At 64.6% G+C, this 19,033-nt stretch overlaps 3 protein-coding genes across 6 annotated transcripts in view; 2 read left to right on the forward strand and 1 right to left on the reverse strand.

Moving 5' to 3' along the window:
* The first annotated feature begins 29 nt into the window (after positions 1 to 29).
* Positions 30 to 1,221, forward strand: SELENOH (selenoprotein H). Its single transcript, XM_051777187.1, has 5 exons — positions 30 to 112; positions 412 to 564; positions 648 to 793; positions 867 to 980; positions 1,048 to 1,221. Exons 2-4 carry the CDS (start codon positions 413 to 415, stop codon positions 965 to 967), a joined length of 399 nt encoding a protein of 132 aa, XP_051633147.1. The 5' UTR covers positions 30 to 112; position 412; the 3' UTR covers positions 968 to 980; positions 1,048 to 1,221.
* Positions 1,222 to 1,227: 6 nt separating this feature from the next.
* On the reverse strand, positions 1,228 to 2,956 carry BTBD18 (BTB domain containing 18). The gene is made up of 2 exons (XM_051777104.1): positions 2,242 to 2,956; positions 1,228 to 2,124 (listed from the first exon to the last, which is right to left on the reverse strand). Exons 1-2 carry the CDS (start codon positions 2,369 to 2,371, stop codon positions 1,304 to 1,306), a joined length of 951 nt encoding a protein of 316 aa, XP_051633064.1. The 5' UTR covers positions 2,372 to 2,956; the 3' UTR covers positions 1,228 to 1,303.
* A 3,852-nt stretch (positions 2,957 to 6,808) lies between these two features.
* CTNND1 (catenin delta 1) overlaps positions 6,809 to 19,033 on the forward strand; it is a 29,038-nt gene continuing 16,813 nt past the window's right edge. Inside the window, exon 1 of one of the 4 annotated variants that reach the window (XM_051776946.1) lies at positions 6,809 to 7,042. The gene's annotated coding sequence lies outside the window, so the exon portion shown is untranslated. Of the gene's footprint in view, positions 7,043 to 14,602; positions 15,421 to 19,033 lie in introns of those variants that run through there. The other 3 variants (XM_051776936.1, XM_051776939.1, XM_051776937.1) reach the window with 3 other exon arrangements.

Raw genomic sequence — 19,033 nt, forward strand, 5'->3', positions numbered from 1 at the left:
ATGCGGACGCTTCGCGCTCTGATTGGCTGGTGCGGGCGCGGGCGGAGGCAGAGGCTCTTCCGGTCACGCCCCCTCCCGGCGACGCGCGCTCCCGGCACGTGGGCAGCGGCAGGTAGGGCCTGTTCCCCCCCCCCTTTCCCTTCTCCCTTCCCTTCCCACCCACACGCCGTGGTGGCATCCCTGGGGACCCCCTTCCCGCCCCCCTCAGCAGCATCCCAGCAGGAACACCCCTTTTTCCCCCTATGGCGCATCGCCGGGAACCGACCCTTCCTGACCCCATCCCGAAGCAGGGTCCGCGTGGGCGAGGGACACCGGCGTCCCTAGAGTCCCTTTCCCCCCCAGCGGGATCCCCGGGACCCCGCTCCCCGCGGTGGGACCTCGGCGTAGCCCCCGCCACTCCGGCTCTCGCAGGATGGCTCCCCGCGGCAGGAAGCGCGGGGCCCGGCAGCCCGCGGCGTCCGAGGCACCGGAACCGGCGGAAGCCCCGCAGAAGCGGGCGCGGGCCGAGGTCCAGGACGAGGGCAGCCCGCGGGGCACCGGCCCCCGCGTCGTCATCGAGCACTGGTGAGCGGCCCCAGTGCCGGGCGGGGGGTGGGGGGAGGCCCTCGGGGTGCCCCCCGGGGCGCTGACCCCCGTTGTCCCCACAGCAAGAGCTGACGGGTGTACGGCCGCAACGCGGCGGCGGTGAGCGAGGCCCTGCGCGGGGCCATCGCCCACCTCGCCGTGGACATCAACCCCCGGCCGCCGCGCAGGAACAGCTTCGAGGTGTCCCTGGTGAAGGAGGACGGCAGCAGTAAGTGCTGGCCCGGGGCGGGGACGGCGGGGGCTCCCCAGCCCCCCTGACCCGGCCCCCCTTCCCTCCCCAGCCGTGGAGCTGTGGAGCGGCATCGCCAAGGGGCCCCCCCGCAAACTGAAGTTCCCCCAGCCGGAGACTGTGGTGGAAGCCCTGAAGAGCAGCTTGGCATAGGGGCGTTGTCCAGGTGAGTGGGGAGAGCGGGGATGGGATGGGACGGGATGGGATGGGGACCAACCCCCCTCTCCCCACAGCCCAGCCAGGACCGGCACCTGCGGCACGAGCATCCATGAAGAGGCGAGACCAACTGGGGGGCACTGCCAGCCCCAGTCCCGTCCCCGATGCTGCAGCTCTGCCACGGCCGGACCCCTGGCTTCCCCCATGCCCCCTTGTTCCCTCCAACCTCCAATAAAGCTCCCCAGAGCACAGCTCCAGCCTTTTATTCCAACGATGCAGAGGCCAGGGGGTGCAGCCCTGAGCAGCAGGCAGCGGCGGGGGGCAGAGCCAGCCCTAGGTGAGGACATCCACCTCCTCATCTGACTCAGAGGAGGGGCAGGGCCAGAGGCAGACTGTGCCTGCGGGCAGGAACGGCTCCACTGTGCCCACATCCACCTCCTCCTCCTTCTCAGGGTCGCCTCCAGGGAACGCCTGCCCACAGCCCTGCTGGGGTGCAGGGAGCTCCCCACCCTGCTGCCTCCAGGCTGCACAGGAGCTCTGCCGGGGTGGGGACTGCCCGCTTCCCAGTTCACCTACATCCAGGGGGGGCTGTGCTTCCATCACCCCCACATGGCCCACTGGCACCGTGGGAGAGGCGGGCGGGGGCTGCGTGTCCTGCACCACCTCCCAGCACCCCCTGCTCTCCACCTTCCGCAGCCTCACCCGCCTGATGGGGCTGAGGTGTGTGGGCCCCAGAGAGCATGGCTGCCCCTGGGGGGACACCCCAGCGCTCCCAGGGGGAATGCTGGCACCGCTGGGCGCAGCCCTGTGGAGCAGCGTGGTGGGGGAGCCCTGCTGTGGGGAGCACAGGCAGGAGCGGTTGAGCTGCCGCTGGGGTCCCAGCCTCACCAGGCGTCCCCCCTGGAGCTGCAGCGCCTCCAGCTCGGTGATGCGGAGGCGCCGGGCGGCCGCCAGCACCTCCTGCACCTCCTCCTGCGCCACCTCCAGCTCGGCCGTGTAGAAGAAGCGCACGAGCTTGCGCAGCACCCCGATCTTCAGCCCCGCCAGCTCCAGCACCACCCTGCAGCCCCGAGGGGGCAGCTCCGGGCCCAGCTGCTCCATGAAGAAAGGGCTACAGACGGAGAGGACGCTGCAGTGGGCCACCACCGCCTCGCCTGCAAAGCAACGGCGGCTGTTACTGCCCTGCAGCCCCTCCTCCTCGCCCCGATCCCTCCGGGGGGGATAGGGGTCGCAGGGACCCCCACGGGCGGTGTCGCCCACTCGCCGCTCACCTTCAGCCTGCAGCACCACGTCGCAGAACACGTCCGCCCGCTGCTGCTGCTGGTGGAGGAGCTGGAAAGCCGCTCGCAGCAGGCGGGTGCTGCGGTACCGCAGCGGCGGGGGCGCTGGCACAGAGCCCATGGCTGGCCTGCGGGGACACACAGTGCGGCACCGGCAACTCGGGCGCTCGGGCACCTGCTGTGCTCTGCGGGCCGTCCCGGACGGTCCGGGGCTGGAATTGCGGCTGCAGCAAAGCTCCGTGTCCCCGTGACCCTTCCCCGGACCTAACCGGGTCCCCGCAGCACCGGGCCGGCGCTGCTACCAGGGCGGCGACACTGCGGCCGCTTTGGAGCCTCCACGGCCCCAGAACCCCCCACCCCCGCCCCGAGCCCGCCGCGTACCTGCCGAAGGAGGGAGGGTGGGCGGGCGCGGGACAGCTCCGGAGGCCCCGGGGCGTGTGCGTGGGGGCGATCCCGAGCCCGGCAGTGGCCGGGGAAGTGGCCCGATGCCGCCCTCGCGCCCTCCGCCTCGCGTGGCGCCACCGCCTCGCCCCGCCCCGTCGCACCCGACAGCCAATCGGCGCCGGCCGAGCGCGCCACCCGGCCAATGGCGGGGCGGCGGGGGGGGCGTGGCCATGGCGGCTCTGAGGGAGAGGCGGAGGGAGCGGCTCCGGGAGCAGCCCCGCGGGCACCGGGCCGGGTCCTCGGCGCGGCGGGAGCGGCCCTGGGGGCACCAGGAGCGACGAGCGGGGCACGCGGCCCACGGCGAGCATGTGCTGGGAGCCGCCCGTCGAGAGAACGGCGCTGCCCCAGGAGCGTTCCGCCGCCTCATAAAGCGCCCATTGTGCTGCCCTGCGTCAGTGTGGCCGCGCCCGGACAGCGGCGGTACCAACCCCGGCCCCATCGCCGGGAGACAGCCGCTGTTCCTGCGGAACGCTCGGAGTGGGTGGAAGTTCCAGAAGGATGGGAGCCCAAGGGTTGCCGTGGATTTTATATCCGTGCAAAGCTCTCCGACGTGGTCTTGCAGAGGGGGGGTTTTCGTCTGGTTGCACGTGTGTTTTCCTCCCCCGTTTTTTGCAAAATGGGCACAAACCGAGGAAGAACGTGGCTGGTGCCAGGCCCGGGCCAGTGGCTGCTGAGGTCAGTGGCAGTCTCTGTCCCTGTCCCCGGGTGGCTTGGAGCCCGGCCTAAAAATACCGAGGGATGCAGCAAAACAAGTAATTTCGTATCAAAGTGCTATCATGTGCTCACAGAAATAGAAGGAAAATAGAGACGTTTCCTCCCCCACCCCTTGCAATCCTTTGGAATTACAGTGATCGGAGCTGTCGCTTGGAAAGCCTGACTTCACCAGGCACTTGGGAGCTCTTGGATCCAGATGCCATGGAGGGCCCTGCCTGCAGGCTTGAGCCCCTTGAGGGTCGGGAATCTCCAGCAGGGTTTATCTCCTGGTGGGATTCACTGCAGAAGGGAAGGCAAGGCCTAAGACTACACTGGCTATCCAGGCTCCCTCTGGTTGGTAGGAAAGGACAAGTCCCCTCTTCCCGGTGTCTCCCAAGCCCTCAAATCAGCAGATTCTGAGCCAGTTTCTGTAAGAGAAAGGAAGTTCTTGTCTCAGGTCTCACAGCAGGGATCATGTTCAGCAATGTCCCCTCTGCCTGTGTCACTACTCCGCAGGTCAGGAGCTGCCTCCGAGTCCCTGCTCCCCGGAGGGACCTCGCAGAAGGGAAGGATGGTGGCAGGGTCTGAGCCTGGGAAAGGAGCTGGAGGTGGGGAAAGGAAGGAGAGACTGTAAGTGGCGATGGACCCTTGTGGGGCTGGGAGGGAAGGAGGTTTCTGTGCACTCTTCGTTGAGCAAAAGGTGCAACAGGAATTTGGACAGCCCGAGAGCACGATGGGATGCTGCCAGAGGCTGACAGTGGGATGATCCGTGGGCATGGGAGGGCCCAGGCACAGCCGGAGGCTGGTGGAGGGACCACACCAAGCACATGGAGCTGGGGACACTGCACTGGGAAGGTGTCAGGGTGGGCTCTGGGCTTGCTTTATTCTCTGACGTCCTCCAGTTAGGGCTGGAAAGCTCCCTCAGGCCCTGCTTTCCTCCTCCCCTCATCTGTCTGACGGATGAGTCGTTCCACCCCCCCTGGTGCCGCACTTCCCCTCCTATGGGGAGGGACAGCAACCTGTGGGGATTCCCATAGGAAAGGGGCTGCGGAAGGGCCTTGTTATCCTGACCTGGAACAATGCAGGCCATCCCTCGGACCCGGAGACGGCGGCGTCCCCTTCCTCCTGCCCCCGGCCGCCGAGGAGCGCAGGGCTGCCTTGTAAACAAGTTGTCTTGCTCTGTTCCGGTGGCAGCTGCACTTCTGGGCGTCTCATCTGGGAAAGGCATCAGCTGGAGGATGAAAGGGGGTGTGCAAGATGTTATTACATGCAATTACTGGAAAAGAGGGCAGATTTTCCCATGCTGGTAACACATCTCCTCTCCTCTTCCCAGGACGCGGAGGGACAGACTCCTCTGCCGCCGGAGTTGTGTTCAAACAAGAGTGTGATCTGCTGCAGGGTGAGCTGGAGCTGGAGGATCAGGGTCCAGCCTGCCTTCCAAAATAAGCACACGCTGATGGGTGTTCCAGCTGCTGGGGCAGGGCTGGGGCTGACGGTGCATGGATAGACCCTGTCCAGCTCCATCCCGCAGCCCTGGGGACGGGAGGCAGCGGCCCAGCGTCAGAGGCATGTTTGCAAGAGCACGTTTAGTCTTTGAAGAAACTGAAGACTTTAAAGGCTGTTAAATTTCAGGGCTGATCAAAACAGCAACTGTCTTTGCCTGGAGCAGCTGGAGCCCTGCACCCTGCCTGCCTCCCCCATGCTCTTACACTGGGGCCCTGCTCTGGGCCACCCACCTTCCTTGGGATGTGTCAGGTGGGCAAGGACTCTCCTTCCCAGAAGGAATTGTGAGAGCACCTCTTTTCCCTCTTTGTCTCCGAGACTCAGGGGATGAACCTGCCTTCCCCCTTATGCAGGCCAAGAGGAGGGGAGGGCCGTAGAGGGTTACTTGTGATCTGGGAGCAGTTCTCACTCGAGGCACAGGGCCGAGAAGGAACCCAACTTGCTCATTTTGGGTGACAACGAGGATGAAGGGGCACAGGAAAGTCTCAGTCCCCTGCTGTGGGATGGAGAGACCCTCTTCTCCCTAGGAGGGGTGGATGCCAGCTCTCCCTGCCCTCTGCAGCTGGCAGGTTGGATGGTTTATTTTACAAATCAAACACCAAGGAGGGTTGTCCCACCCCCTGATAATCTCCCTAGAGATTAGCATGCACTGAATCCCCATTTCTCCTCCTTACACCTTTCTGTGCTGTCTTTAGCAACCTCCACCCAGCTGGGGATCACCTCCCTGTCACGTCCATCCACAGGCTGTTATCACATCCACCCCACCTTCCTGTGCATATTTACCCCAAGGATCACCTGTCCCACCCAAAACCTTCCTCAGCTCTTTTCCTCTGTCATTATCTCACTTTGGCAATCAGAAGCAGGCAGGTTTCTCATGTCCCCAAGTGCCTGGCCAGGGTTGAGGCAGAAAACTGTCAGCTTTGGGGAACCTGGATTTCTCCCAAGTGAGCAGCTTGGAAATTGGGATGGGGCTACTCTGGTGTCACTTCCTTGCCCTCCAGCCAAGGGGAAACCCTCCCTGCTTGCAGCAGCCTCCTGCTCAGCCTCCATCCCCTATCCATGGAATGGCAGTGGCAGGCCAGGCAGGATGGCTTTTCTTGATTGTTCCAGAGTTACATTTCTCCAGCCAGATTACTTGCAATCATTAAACCTCGTGTTTAAATCTCCCACCCCGGGTCTCTGTACCTCCAGGTCCCCTCCTGCTCTTTCTCAGGGTTGGCAGTACTGGTTTGGAGCCACGGGAGCTGGGCAGAGCAGGATTGCCTCGGCTGGGCTGGGCTGCCTTTCTGTCCCCGTGTACCAAGGGCCCCTGGGCTTCACCCACTGCATGGAGCCCCTGGCTGGGTTAATCTGTGCTTCCACAGAGCTCGTGTCAGTCCACGGGACACGCTGGGGGGGGGTACGGGGACAGAATCCACCCGGGATGAGCTCCTGGCCTCGTGGTGCTCCCAAGGGTGAGCTGTGGCAGGGGTCCTGCCAGCACCCGCTCCCCGGAGCCAGAGGGGCCAGGATCACCCCCAGGGAGGTTCTGCAGCCCAAATGCCCATGAAATCTTGCTTATGGAAAAAAGTTCCACCCTAGACGGGGTCACACGTCTCCCGCCGCGGGACGGGCCAGAGGAGGCTCTGCTCCGGGGGTCTGCCGGGCTGCTCGCAGAAAGCCCCTCGTCCCACCACTCCCGGGGCAGACCCGCACCCCGGGGAGCAGCTGCTCCGCTCCTGGGGCGGGATCCCCCCGAGCGGAGCCCACCTGTGGGCGGACCGTGGTTTGCGGGGCACGCACGGCCGGGACAGACCCCGCCGGGACGGACTCGCCCCGTCCCCGCCCGCCCGTGTCGCGGGGCGCTGACGCCGGGGGCGGCCCCGCGCCCGCCCCGCCCCGCCCGCCGGACCAACTTCCATTTTAGGTACGGGAGAGGCGCGGGCGCACGGTGGGACCCGACCGACGCCGCGTTCCGCTTACACCGATCGCCCGGCGGCTCCCGACCCGCGCCGCCGCCGCCGCACCGGGGCGGCCCCCGCTCGCCTCTCGCCTCGCCGCCGCGGCGGGACCCGCGGAGCGGAGCGGGCCGGGCCGGGCGGCCGCGCCGCCGCCGCCGCGGGGCGGCACCGCCCCCCCCTCGCCCGCCCGGCCGCTGAGGAGCCCGGTCACGGTGAGTCCCGCTCGCGGCGTCCCCGCCGCCGCCGGACCGGGGAGGGCGGGAGGGAGCGGGAGCGGGAGCGGGACCGGGGCGGGCCGGCGCCTGCCGGGCGCCACACGCCCCCGCGGCGGGGCGGGGGGGGGATGAGCCGGTCCTCGCCCGGCGGGGACGGAACCGGGGCTCGGCCGCGCGGTGCGGTCGGTGCCGGGTCCCGGCAGCCCCGTGCCGGCTGGGAGCCGGTGCCAGGCGCGGCCGCGCCCCGCGGGACCGGCGTGGCGGCGGGGCCGGGCCCTGGCGGGGGCGCTGGCGGCGCCCGGAGCCCGCGGGGAGCGACACAAAGGCGGCTGGGCCGGGCGGCCGCCCCGCTCCCCGCCCGGGGCCGCCGCCGCTCGCCCTGCCCGGAACAAAGGCGGCCCGTGTGCCAGCTTCCCGCGGCCGGCACCGCCGGGCCCCCCTCCCTTCGGGCGGCGGCCGCGGCCCGGCCCCTCCGCGGGGACTCGCCCGGCTCTCCGGGGCAGCCCCGTGCCCGCCGCCCGGTTGGCCCCTGCCCGCCGGAGCGCCGGCCGATCGCCCGGTGTGTCGCTCGCCGCGCCTTTGTTCTGGCGGGGAAGGGGCCGGTGTGCCCGGGGGGGGTCAAGTGTGTGCGGGTGGGGCTGCGGCTCCTCCTCGTGGAATCGCTCTGAGCTCAAAAACAGCCCGGCAGACCCGTCCGCCGCGGCTCGCAAGCGACACCGAAACGCTTCCAGGGGAGGCGGGACGGTGCCTTGGCCGGCCCCGGGGGTCTGCTCAGCCGCCGGCTCGTTCTGAGTCCCCCTCCTTGGCCACGCTGTCATTTAGGGACAGCCCGACTGCCTCCCCCCCTGCCCAGCGCCCGTCGTCGTGCCAGGAGTCGGTGACCTTCTCCAGCGTTACTTCGCCCCGCGCCGTGGGCACTCCTGAGCCTCCTCGGAGCGTTGCAGAGAGGAGACTTAGCTCGGGGTGAGAAAGTTTGGGTGGCTCTCAGTCATGAGGACCTCTGGCATCTGCGAGGCACCCGCGGGCTGGCAGAAGGGAAGTGGGGCACCTCCGTTATGCCCCTGGGCTCTGGGTGAGGGAGCCTGGACAACAAAGCTTCCTCTGATTGTTGGAGAGAGGGGTGGACCTCCTGGAGAGCCTGCCTCGCCAAGGGCTCAGTGCCCATGCCTTTCCAGGGAGCCGGTGACGTTGGAGCTTGCGGGGGTTTATCTGGGAGGCCGGGGCTGTCCTGTCCCCAGTGGGGAGCCCGTGTTAGGGCTGGAGGCTCCTGTCCCAGGGCTGTGGCACCCAGCCTTGCCCCGGTCCCGGTGAGCCAGAGGGGAGCGTCTGGGTGCACGGAGTCTTGTGGTGTCATGGAACTACAGCTGCCCGTGGTTTCACCGATGCACCCCCTGTGCTGCGCCGATGCTTTCGGCCTTGGCTGCCCAGGTCTCGGCGTGGAGTTGAGAACAGGCTTGTCCTCGGCCTTGCAGGAGGCATGGAAAGCTCAGCACCTCCAGGCCGTGCTCACAGAGTGCATTTGGAGCTTCCTTGTCCGCACCTTCCCTCCGGGATGTGGCGAGGTGGGGTCAGTGGCTGGCTGGAGACTCCCAGGCTCCTGCCTCTGATTCCCTCAGCTCCCGTGCTGGCAGGTCTGCAGAGCTGGGGCTCCTGTACCAGGTGTGTGGGGCAGTGTCCGCCAGGTCTGTGGGAAGCCATGTGACGGGAAGAGCCCGGGCAGGGCAATTGTTAGTCTTCCTTCCCCAGCGTTACCTTGCTGCTCCATCCTGCTCCCAGGGCTTTCTTGAGGCAGGTTCCTTACCTGTGGGGCGTTTGCCCACACTCTGTGAACAGCAGAAAGGCAGTTCTTAAGAAGCTGCTCCCTGTCCCTTGGCCGAGCTTGACCAGGCTCTGTGTGTGCAAACTCTGAGCGTCCTTTGCCGTGTGCAGCAGCGCTGGAATCCTGCACGGAGCCTTCCTGGAAGGGGTGGGAGGATGAAAGTGCTCACTTGGTGGAGCGTGCTGGGCTTGCCTGGGCTACCGCAGAGGGGTGAGCCTCCTCCCTTCCGATGTGGAGGTCAGGGCCTGATCTTTGTGGTTGAGGAGCCCTTGAGGCCATCCCTTCCCTAAAGATGGGCTGGGAGTCAGATGAATGGTCCAGCCCAGACCACGGAGCCCGGCGTCTGTCCCTGGATTGCCTCTCATCTCTTCCCTCTTCCAGCCTCTGGCATGGAGATAAGGCCTTGGCCCATTGTATCTGCACTGGAGGTGGCTTTAGGACACCCAGAAAATAATAGCGTGGCTTGGATCGTGCCTGGAGGGCTGTTGGCTTCTCGAAATAGCTCACCAGTGTCTGTGGCCTTAGGGGAGAGTGCTGGGTAAAGCTCTTGGTTTCTCTTCCCAACAGCCCCTCATAACTGTCTCTCATTTACTGCTGGCAAGGACAGAGCCCTTTCCCAAGATTGTGGTGATGCCGTCTCCAGGGAAGTGCAGAGCCCTCCTGGCTCTGAAATCCTGTGTCTCTGCAGCGTGGTGGCTGTCCCACCATCCCCGCCTCACTGACAGCGGGGAAGTGGAACCTGGAGCTGGTTTGGGTCAACAAAAGACAACAGGTGTTGCCTGGATGTGATGACAAAACCCAAACCTGGGTGATTCAGGCACTCCTCCGTGTGTGACAGGGTTTGGCCGGCGGAGGAGGTTGTCCTCTGGCACGGAGTGCAGGAATGTGCCTCAGCGTGAGGCTGTCGGAAAGGGGTTGGATTTACGGGCTCTCGACCAAAGTCTTCAAGTTCTCCGAGGTGGCCACAATCTTCTCTTTTGCTTTTTATCATCTGAGGAGGCTGTCTGGGGGAGGAAATGGTTTCTTAGAGCCAGTTCTGGTGCTGGAAACCCCCAGCAGCAGGCTGATGAGTCCGTTGGCTCCTGCCTGTCTTGTGCTTGTTGCTAATCCGCCTTCCTTCCCACCAGGAAGGCTGCTGGTTTGGCACAGGCCTGTCTCTCTGCCCTGTCCAGTGACTGCTGTGTGTGGGGGGTAACCTGTGCATTAGTGTGCTCTGTTGTGTTCCCAGCCCTTGGGGGGGCTTTGGGGTGGCAGCGGGTGCCATGTGATCCTCCTGTCCCCCTTTCCCTGGGGAGGAAGCAACTTTTCCCCGTGAGGAATATTCCTTCCTCGTGGTGGCCCGTACGAGGAGGGGCGAGATGAGGTGGCTGCTGGGTGTGGGGGCAAACCAGTGACTAAGGAACACAAGCTGCCAGGCGTGGTGCCAGGATGGGCCAACCCTTAACCGGGGTGCCTGGCACCTCTGCTTTCATCTTCTTTTCCCGGCCCAGAGCAGCTGCTGCTCGGAGGTTGGCAGAGGGACGCCTGGCGCGTACGGACCTTGGACTGAGGTGGGGAGGACTGGTCTGTGCTGCCCTGCAGGAAGCCTCCACGCTGGCTCCTGCGGAGTGGAGGGTACCCAGGAGCTCGTCCCCCTGTCCCTAACCTTGTGCTGCAGGTCCACGGTGACTTTGCACTGCAGAGCTCTGACCCACTGCAAAAATGCCCGTGCCAGTGTGGGCCTGGGACACGAGCCAGGCTGAGCCCTTCACCCCATATTTGGTTTGAGTGTTTCTGCACCCAGATGTTCGTGCTGATGGCCCAGGGGGTGTTTCTGCTGTGGCACTGTGGCCTGGCCTTTGGAGAGGTGGCTCTGAGGTGGGCAGTCCGTGGGTGTGCAGGTATCCTGGGAGAGGAGCAGTCTTGGTGGGATGCTTGTCCAGGCCAGATGTGACTGTCTTTCCAGCACGGCCAGGGAAGGGTCTGGACAAGTTGGAGTAGATGCCAAGCCCTGGAAACAGCTCTCCTGTAGCCTGGCCAGGGTGGTGTTGCTCTGGAAACATCCACAGCTCCAGGGTTGGTGTGAAGTGGGCCTGGGTGTGCTGGTGTTGGTGGCAGCTCCGTGCTGGGCTCGTTTGTGTGAGGGCAGGAGCTGTTTGTGTGCCGCCATCTCGGCCCCGGCTGCTCCCGCTCCTCTGGGCGTTGGCCCCGGTCACAGCGAACGTTGCTCAAAGTTCACTGGCCCTCCTGGTCACACCTGAGCTGTACCTGCCTCTGCTGTGTCCCCGAGGGCTGGGCTGTGGGCACCGGGCAGGGGGGAGAAGCCGCTGGAGCATGGGGGAGCGGGCAGCAGGAGGGCAGCTCTCCCTTCTCCCTTAGTCCCACACGGCTTTTGCCATTTCAGAAGCACCTCCTGGGCAGGAGAACGGTTACCTGAGGCAAGTTGGATGGCCTCAGCATGGATGGCTGTGGGGAGCTGGTTCCCACCCTGTCCAGGAGGAGGAAGGCGTCTCGCTGTCCCCAGCCCGTGTGTTTTCCTCTCGCCCCCGTCTCACGTGGCGCTGGGGTGGGTCTTTTCCGAGAAGAGCCCCCAGCTCTCTCAGCTGCTTCCCGGTGTTCCCAGCTCTGGTCCTGGCCGGGTCAGAAAGGGGAGGTGGTGCTGCTAGAGCCCCGTGTGGGTGGGTAGCTGCCGTGGGTGGGAGGGAGTGCGTGGAACTGCAAAGACGAGTTTTTCCGACCTGGAAGGGTGGGTCACCAGGGGTGTTTGCATGCTGCTGGCAGGCCCCTTGCCCAGTGGGGTAACGCATTCCTGCGAGCGTGTTGCTGCACGCAGGGCTGCTGCTTGCCATGCTTGGCTCGGCTGCAGGCGGGCCGGCTTGCTCCCGGGGGAGGGATGTCCCCCTCCTGCTGACTGGGGTCTGAGCAGGAGGAGGTGGAGAGCCCAGGGGTGTTTCTGGGAGAAATCCTCTCTGATGTGGGGTGCCCGCCTGCTCCAGGCTGGCTTTGTACCCTCCTTCCTCTCTCTTTTCTCTTTTTCACTCTGCTTTTACCTGCAGGAGGGAGCTTCCCTCCAGAGCACACTGGTGTGGCAAAGGGAGACACCTGTTCTCCCCTGATCTCTGCCCAGGGTCTGTCTCCAGCAACTGGCTTGGGTGGAAAACCGCTCACTTCCCTTCTCCCTTCTCCTTCCCTCAGCAACAAGAGGAGCTGCCCTGAGCAGGGCAGGTGGATGGGCCTGGGCATCCAAGCTCTGGCATCAGCAAGAGCTGTGAGGGGGCTTGTGGCATCCCAGGGATGCCCTGTCCTGCCTCTGGGAGCCCTGGCAACCCCCCAGAGTGTCAGGGGGTGTGGTGGAGTTGTGTGGACAAGGTGAGGTGTGTGAGGGGGGCTGGAGGGCTGTCTGAGGGGGCAGATGTTGTGCTGGGGTTGTGGTGTTGGTGCTGCCACAGCTTTGCAGGCAACCAGCCCATCTCTGGGGCACAACCAGATCCTCAGGGGGTTGGAAAACAGCACCTTCCGCCCTCTGCTAGTAGGATGCTCCCAGCCCTGGCCAGGAATGTGATACCACTGTGGACGAGGAACCCTCGGATGTGTTCCCCAGAGGCAGGACACTTGCAGCAAGCTGCCCAGGCATCTGGTCTCCTGGTGGGCCGTGCTGACCTCCTGGCTGGCACAGCTGACAGCTGAGGCTGGTGTTGGTGCCCGTGCCCAGCATTCCCAGCCTGGTTCCAGCTCGCGGTCCAGGGACGGTGGGGAGTGGCTCCTCTTGGCAGGACGTCGTGTTTAGAAGCTTACAGGAAAGGGAAGCCACGATGTCATCTTCCGTCTGACCAGGAAGCGCAGGTTTCCTTCCCTTCGGCTCGCACAGGAGTCTGGGAAGCTGCTTCTCAGGGAGAGGGTTGGAGGAGCAAACAATTGGGAAAGGGGCTGGGGTGGGATGGAGTCCTGCTGTCCCTCTGAGCGTCGCTTGGCCAGTGTCGTGTGGGCACTGGCTCCTGCATGGCCGTGGGCACTAAAGGGCCTTGGAGAGCTCTGGGGGAGCTCTGGTGTCATCCTGCCTCAGCCCCCTTCCCCACCTCCAGCCCTGATTCAGTCCCTGGCTCTTGTCTGATGATTCTCCAGTGGCTTTCCTTCACCCATTCATTACTGCTCTTGGCAGGGCCCTCAGAGCCATCTCCAGGCTTGCAATTAAGAGCGCTGGGCACCTGATGAGGTCATGCTGAGCAGAGCCAGGGCCCAGCCGTTCAGCCCAGCCCTGCTTGGTTTGTGCTGTGACTCAGCCCGTGGCCACCCTACCTGCTCAGGGAGTCTGGGCTGGCTGGGCCGAGGTGGGGCCAGGGGGTCCCACTCCTCCTGGGCCGCTCCCTTTGGCCGGCTTGGCTTAATCTCGGCAATTCCCTCCTGGCCACTCCCTCCCCAAATGCTCCTTCCCCTGTTTGCTCAGCGTGGGGAGGGGAGAGCAGTGTGTCTGGTGTGGCAGAGGGAAGGGCACCCTGTCTGCCTCAGGGTCCCTCTTGGGCGGGGAGACCCTGCATGGGGTTCCCGGGATGGGTGGGGGGCCCTGTGCTCCAGCCCTTCTCCCCATTCCTGGTCATGGGTCCTTGGTGACTTGCTCCTGCAGGGAGGGCGGGCAGTGCCAAGCCCAGTGATGCAGGTTGAGATTCCCCCTGTGCCTTCAGGCCCTGCTCCTTTGTCCACGGGTTGGAGCAGGGTAACCAGAGCTGGGGCTGCAGGTGTCGGCACAGGAAATGATCTCAAGTGGCTTCCTTGGGAAGAGGGCTCTGCCATGGAAGGGGGCCCAAATCCCTGTGTTCGGGTGCTGGGCTGGCACAGCTGGCGGTGGGTGCTTGTGCCCATGGCCTGGTGGAGGGAGGCTTCCCCTAATCCTGCTGGGAATGCTGGCCACCGGGCTGCGGCCTCTCTGCTTGGGGACAACCAGAGGCACGTGTGAGCCCTGGAGGAGCTCGTGTGCTCCTGGGATGTAGTTTCTCTCGTCTGCCATGCCCTTGGCTTGGGGAGGCAGCTCCTGCAGCAGCGCTGCAGCCTCAGGTCTCACTGAGAGGGACTTTGCTCCCTGGACTCTGCCAGCACAGCCCTTATCTCTGTAGCACTGGGCTGTGTTTGTTTTCCCTTCGGGAGAGAGGCAGCTGAATGGGAAAGCTGAGCCTGGCAGAGGGTGGGGGAATGGGTGAAGGGCAGGGACATTGGTGTGGCTGGAGCCGGGGGGGGGACACGTTGACCTTCATCCCAACGCCGGGGTCCTGGCTGTGGGCACAGCTCATGTCCCCCATCGAGGTGGCTGCTGTTCCTTGGGTGCAGCAAGGAGCCAGGGGCTGCCCTGTGATCCCTCTGGTTCACCTGCTGCCCCTTGGGCTGGGACAGCAGAGCCGGGGGGCTGCTGCCTCCCCCTGCCGTGGCCCGGGAGCCGCTGGGGTGAAGCAGGAGCCCGCTGGCTGCCGGAGCGTGGCCTGCCCCGGGAATGCTCTGGCCCCATTCCCAGAATCCGGCGCTGGGTGTTTGTTTGCTGCTGCGCCCCCGAGGTCTGGTGCTACTGTGACAGGAAGCGAGGACGCCGGGGGAGGGAGGCCGGCCGCCGGCTGGGGATGTGCCTGTGAAATCCCTTTGTCCCTGCCGAGCGCTCAGCTGCGAATTCCCACAGCGAGGAGAGAGCCGCCTTTGTGCTGCTGCAGGGCTCCCGACATGTGAATCTCCTGGGCCCCGGGGTGTGAGCTGTGGGGCTGGTGCACAGGGGTGGCGGGGACCCTGCCTGCTGCCGTCCCCAGGGTGGGGGACCCAGGGGAGTGGGGCTGCTGGGGCGTCCGTGGGCAGTGGGATGCAGCGGGATGTTGCTGGCAGGAAGGCTCCAGCCTCGTGGCTGCGGGTGGGCAGAGTCTCTGCCCGGAGCCCGGCGGTTTGGCTGCCCTCCTGCAGTCCTCTCCTCCCCAAAAGTGCCGAGGGAAGCTCATCTCCCTTCCCCTTGCTGGGGCCCAGGCTCCTCTGTCCAGCCGGTGCAGAGAGTCAGCAGCTTCCCGGCTTCCCTGGAGGTCTTGCCCCAGGCCCACAAGGAGGGAAAGAGCTCCTTGGAGAGGGGCGAGTGGCCCCTGGCGTGCCTGGGAGGACAGCTGCCCCGCCACAGGATTGCTGGAATACCAGCAGAACAATCACAGCTTTCCGTGGCTCACCCTGCGCCGCTCCGCTCTTCCTTGTGCTGGGATGGCCAACAGCACAGGCCTGGTGACCTCAGCCCAGCCAGGGACGGATCCCTTCCCCGGGGGATTGCCCACCGTGTTTCACAACCGCCTGTCCAGGCCTGTGCTGTGGCCCTGATCGGTATCTGTGATCCCGGCCCCCTGCCCTGCCAGGGGAACGACCCGCGCTCCTGCTTCCTCCCTCCAGCCCCACCCTGCCCTTATCGCTCCCTCCTCATCCTGCTCCCTGGCTCCCGGCCTGCTCCCTTATAAGGTGCGATCTGCGTCCTGGCTTGCATCTCCAGGTGACTCCCCTCTCCAGAGGGAGGCTTTCCCAACCCATCCCGGCTACGTGGCCTCCGTCCCTGGCGCTGGGGGTGCCAGGTGAGGTAGGTAGACCGGGTGGCGATCCCGCTGCCCGTCCAACCAGTTGGGTGTGATGGGTGGAGGAGAACGGCTCCCTGCCCGTTCCCTGCCTACGGTGACTGCTCCTGGGTATTCCCCCGCTGGGCCGGGCACCGGGGGCACAGCTCCTCCCGAGGAAGGTGGGGCTGCTCCAGGGCAGGCAGGTGCCCAAGATGGTGTCGGACCCGCTGCCGGAGCAGCTCTCTCCTGCCCAGGGAGGGCCACTGGCCACCTGCCAGCCTGCCCAAAGTCCACTGCCTGTGTTCTGTGACCTGCCAGCAGGAAGAGCCCTCCTAGGGGCCAGGGAGGCAGCTGGAGCCCGGGGCAGGAGGTGGGGGAACCTCTCCCCTGGAGTGGGGTCTGGCAGGGCCAGGGCAGGCTGGGCAGTGGGAATATGGTGCCTCGCACAGCCTGGCAGTGAGGGCACATCAGCCCGGGTAGGGGTCCCTCGTGGGTGGGCTGCTCCGCAGAGGGGGCTGTGGGCACCTTGTTGCCTCTCTGGGTGGGAGAGAAACAGCCAAAACTCTTCATCACCCACGCAGGAATGTGGGATCTACTACCCGCCATCAGCTGCCCTGGTTCCCCCATGCCCTGGGGACCGTGGGTGCTCTGGGCTGGACACAGAAGTGGGTGAGATGGGGTGAGCCTGGGCCTGCTGCCTCAGGCAGGCTGAGGTCCAAGGGCTGATGTTTGAGCCTGGACCCTGCACTCGGGGCGGGGAAAGATGCCAACGCTGCCGGTTCATTTATTTTTTAGGTAATTGAGACTGACCAGGAGCCTGTGGTGAATTAGCAGGGCTGTGAGCCTGTGCAGGGCAAGTGCACTGCAAGCGCTCGGACAATTGCAGGCTTGAATTATTGATGGAGTCTCTGTGTTTCCTGAGTGCATCGTGATTGGCAGCTGGAACCAGGAGAATTTGTTGCTTCCTCTCTCTCTTGAGGACCGGGGTCTAGTGTTGAGAGCTTTTGGAGGGCGGGCAGCCAGCTGGCTCTTCTCAGGCTCTCAGACTGAGAGGGAAAGGCCAGTTACAGGAGCGGTGTTACCATTTTTCGTGTTGGTATTGGGGACTGTGTTGGAGCAGGAGCAAGTTCCTTGGGCAGTGCCTCCCTCCTTGTCAGCCTGGCAGCCCCCACGGGGGCTCAGCCAGCCTGGGCGAGGGGCTGGGTCCATCCTGGCTCTGATGGAGCTTGTACTTCACAGCATGGGGGGCTGCCAGGGGTGTCCAGCCACGGTGACAAACCTTGCCACGTGCCAAACAGGCGCCTGGGGGGACACAAACAAGCAGTAAAGCAGAGGGGAGGGCTGATGCAGCTCTGTCCCCCCTCCCTGGTGGCGGTGGGACGATGGGGGTGAGCGCCTGGTGTGTCCCTTAGCAGGGAGCCAGGGCAGGGCTGATGTGGCAGAGGCGATTCTGGCTTTGTAGGTGCTTGGGTTGAACTTTGCCCAGAGTATTCTGTGCTGAGGCCGTGGCCTTAGCCCCAGGGATCCCAGGAGCATTGGGTGACAGCTCTCTGGGGACTTGGGGCATGGAGCAGGGCTGGAGCAGGTCATTGGAAGGACCCAAGCAGAGGGCTGTGTGCTGGAGATCCATCACCCACACGCTGCAGCGGTGCTGCCTGTCAAGCCTCCTGCCCGAGTCCTATCTGTCGGATCTTGTCCATTTTCCCTGGCTTGTGGAGTGCAGTTCCCCATCTACTGGCTCAGTCTGGGCCCTGGGGTTAATCTTTCTGTGGCTGACTCCAGGGAAACACTCCTGGTGGGGAGCCTGCAAGGCCTGGACTCCATCCTCTGGCAGAGGAGGGTGCAGGTGAACTCTAGGTGGGTATGTCTGTGGTTTGGCCCTGGAAACTTTTTATTTTTCCAGGCAAAACATTTATTCTGTGGGGAGGCAGTTTCCCTGGAGAAACCAGGGCAAGGAGTTTTAGAAGAATATCCCATGCCAAAGCTGCCCCTAGTGAAAGAGCTCTGGAGGGCTCAGGGTTTAGGGTGCCTGTCTCCTTATTATCAAGCTTTTAATCCAGCCAGGAAGATCAGGGTGGGTCCCTCTGAGGAGGGAAGCTCCGTGCACACAGGTGGGTTGGCAGCTGTCTCCTGGCCAACAAGCAGGCTCTGCTTCCAAGGCTCCACAGTAGACCCACTCTGGCTTTGGGACCTCTGGGCACAGCACAGTGTGGGGTTGATGCCAGGAAGTTGGGAGATAAGGCCAGGGGGGGTTGGATGTGAAGCTTTCTGGGTCGCTGCATTGGTCCCTGGGGTCCCCTTGTGGCAGGGGGGAGGACAGAGGGGAGTTCTGCCCCTGGGGCAGGAGCTGCTCAGGGTGTGCTTTGTCTTTAGGCTTTTTGGTTTGCCCTGAACTGAGCCAGCCGAAATATTTTTGGCTTGCTGGGGTTTTTAAGTAACGGGTGTGTCAGCAAGTGCCTCTCTCATGATGAAAAGGCTTTCATGAGCCGTCCTCAGAGCTGGTCAGGGTCTGGCTCTGGAAGAATGCTCTGTAGTTGGATCTTCAGAGGCTGGGGGGGGAGGAGGGGGGAACGGGCGCAAAGCGATCCCTGGAATTTCACCCTTGCGGGTTCCGGCGTCCTTGGCTTTGCTCTGTCACACAAGCAGCTCACTGGCTGCCTGGCTGAGGCTCTCCTCTTCCTGCCCTCCCTGTCCTGCTGCAGAGGTGGCCAGCGAGTGCCCCGACTGGCATGGGGACGTGGCGAGGGGCTGTGCTGTGCCCAGGGAGCCCCTGCCCCTGGATGCTGGCCTGTGAGCCACCGGGAGGGACGTGGGGCAGGTCGCTCCCAGCTGGGCGGGTGTAGGGCTGAGTTTGGGGTTTGTGTCCCAGCCAGGACGGTGCAGGGCTGAGTTTGGGGTTTGTGTGCCAGCCAGGACGGTGCAGGGCTGAGTTTGGGGTTTGTGTGCCAGCCGGGATGGCGCTCGCTGACCTCTCCGGGCCTGGCACTGCCTCTCTGTAATTATGTCTTTAATCCCAGATCGATGAAGACAGTGGCTGGAATGAGGGAGGTGGCATGCTGTGGTGGCAGAGGAAAGCTGGGAGAGACCCTGTTCCACTGGCACCTCTTGCCCATCGTGGAGCTGTGCCCAGTGCTCAGGGCAGGAGTGACAACTGTGTAGGCGGGGCAGCCCCAGACACTCAAGAGTTGTTGCCCCTCTGCTTAACACGACCTGATCCTGCTGGGAGACCCTCAGGTGGCCCCCGCTGAGCATCTGCTGGTCCATGTCAGCCGTGGGCTCACCTGGCCTGGGAGCACAGCCAGCCCCGATGGGACAGAGACCTGCCCCCAAAAGCCCCTCGTGAGTCTGCTCTCCCTAAACCCTTCTGCTGGGACCTGGTGGCCCGAAGGGGAGGGGAGGGCCAGTGTGTGTCCCCACACCTCCTCCTGCCAGGGCTGGAGGGGTGTTTGTACAGGGGGACAGGAGAGGTGGAGGGTGCGGGACCTGTCCCGTTCCTTCCGCTGCTGGAGTGTTTACTCCCTGTGGAAGGGACGGGAAGGAAACAGCCTCGCGCCTGCTCCGGCCCCTTATCTGGGGCCCGAACAGCCCTGCAAGTTTCATTGTTAGTGTCCACGTTTCCCAGCCCTGTTCCCAGGG

The sequence above is a fragment of the Manacus candei genome, unplaced genomic scaffold, assembly GCF_025592945.1.
Source record: "Manacus candei isolate 608988 ecotype Guabito, Panama unplaced genomic scaffold, ASM2559294v1 h1tg000009l, whole genome shotgun sequence".
Classification (NCBI taxonomy): domain Eukaryota; kingdom Metazoa; phylum Chordata; class Aves; order Passeriformes; family Pipridae; genus Manacus; species Manacus candei.

Excerpts from the sequence above, each read along its gene's own strand:
- BTBD18 (XM_051777104.1), bottom strand. The coding sequence starts at position 2,371 with ATGGGCTCTGTGCCAGCGCCCCCGCCGCTGCGGTACCGCAGCACCCGC. Across the intron at positions 2,125-2,241 it reads CGTGGTGCTGCAGGCTGAAG|GCGAGGCGGTGGTGGCCCAC; the intron begins GTGAGCGGCGAG and ends GTTGCTTTGCAG.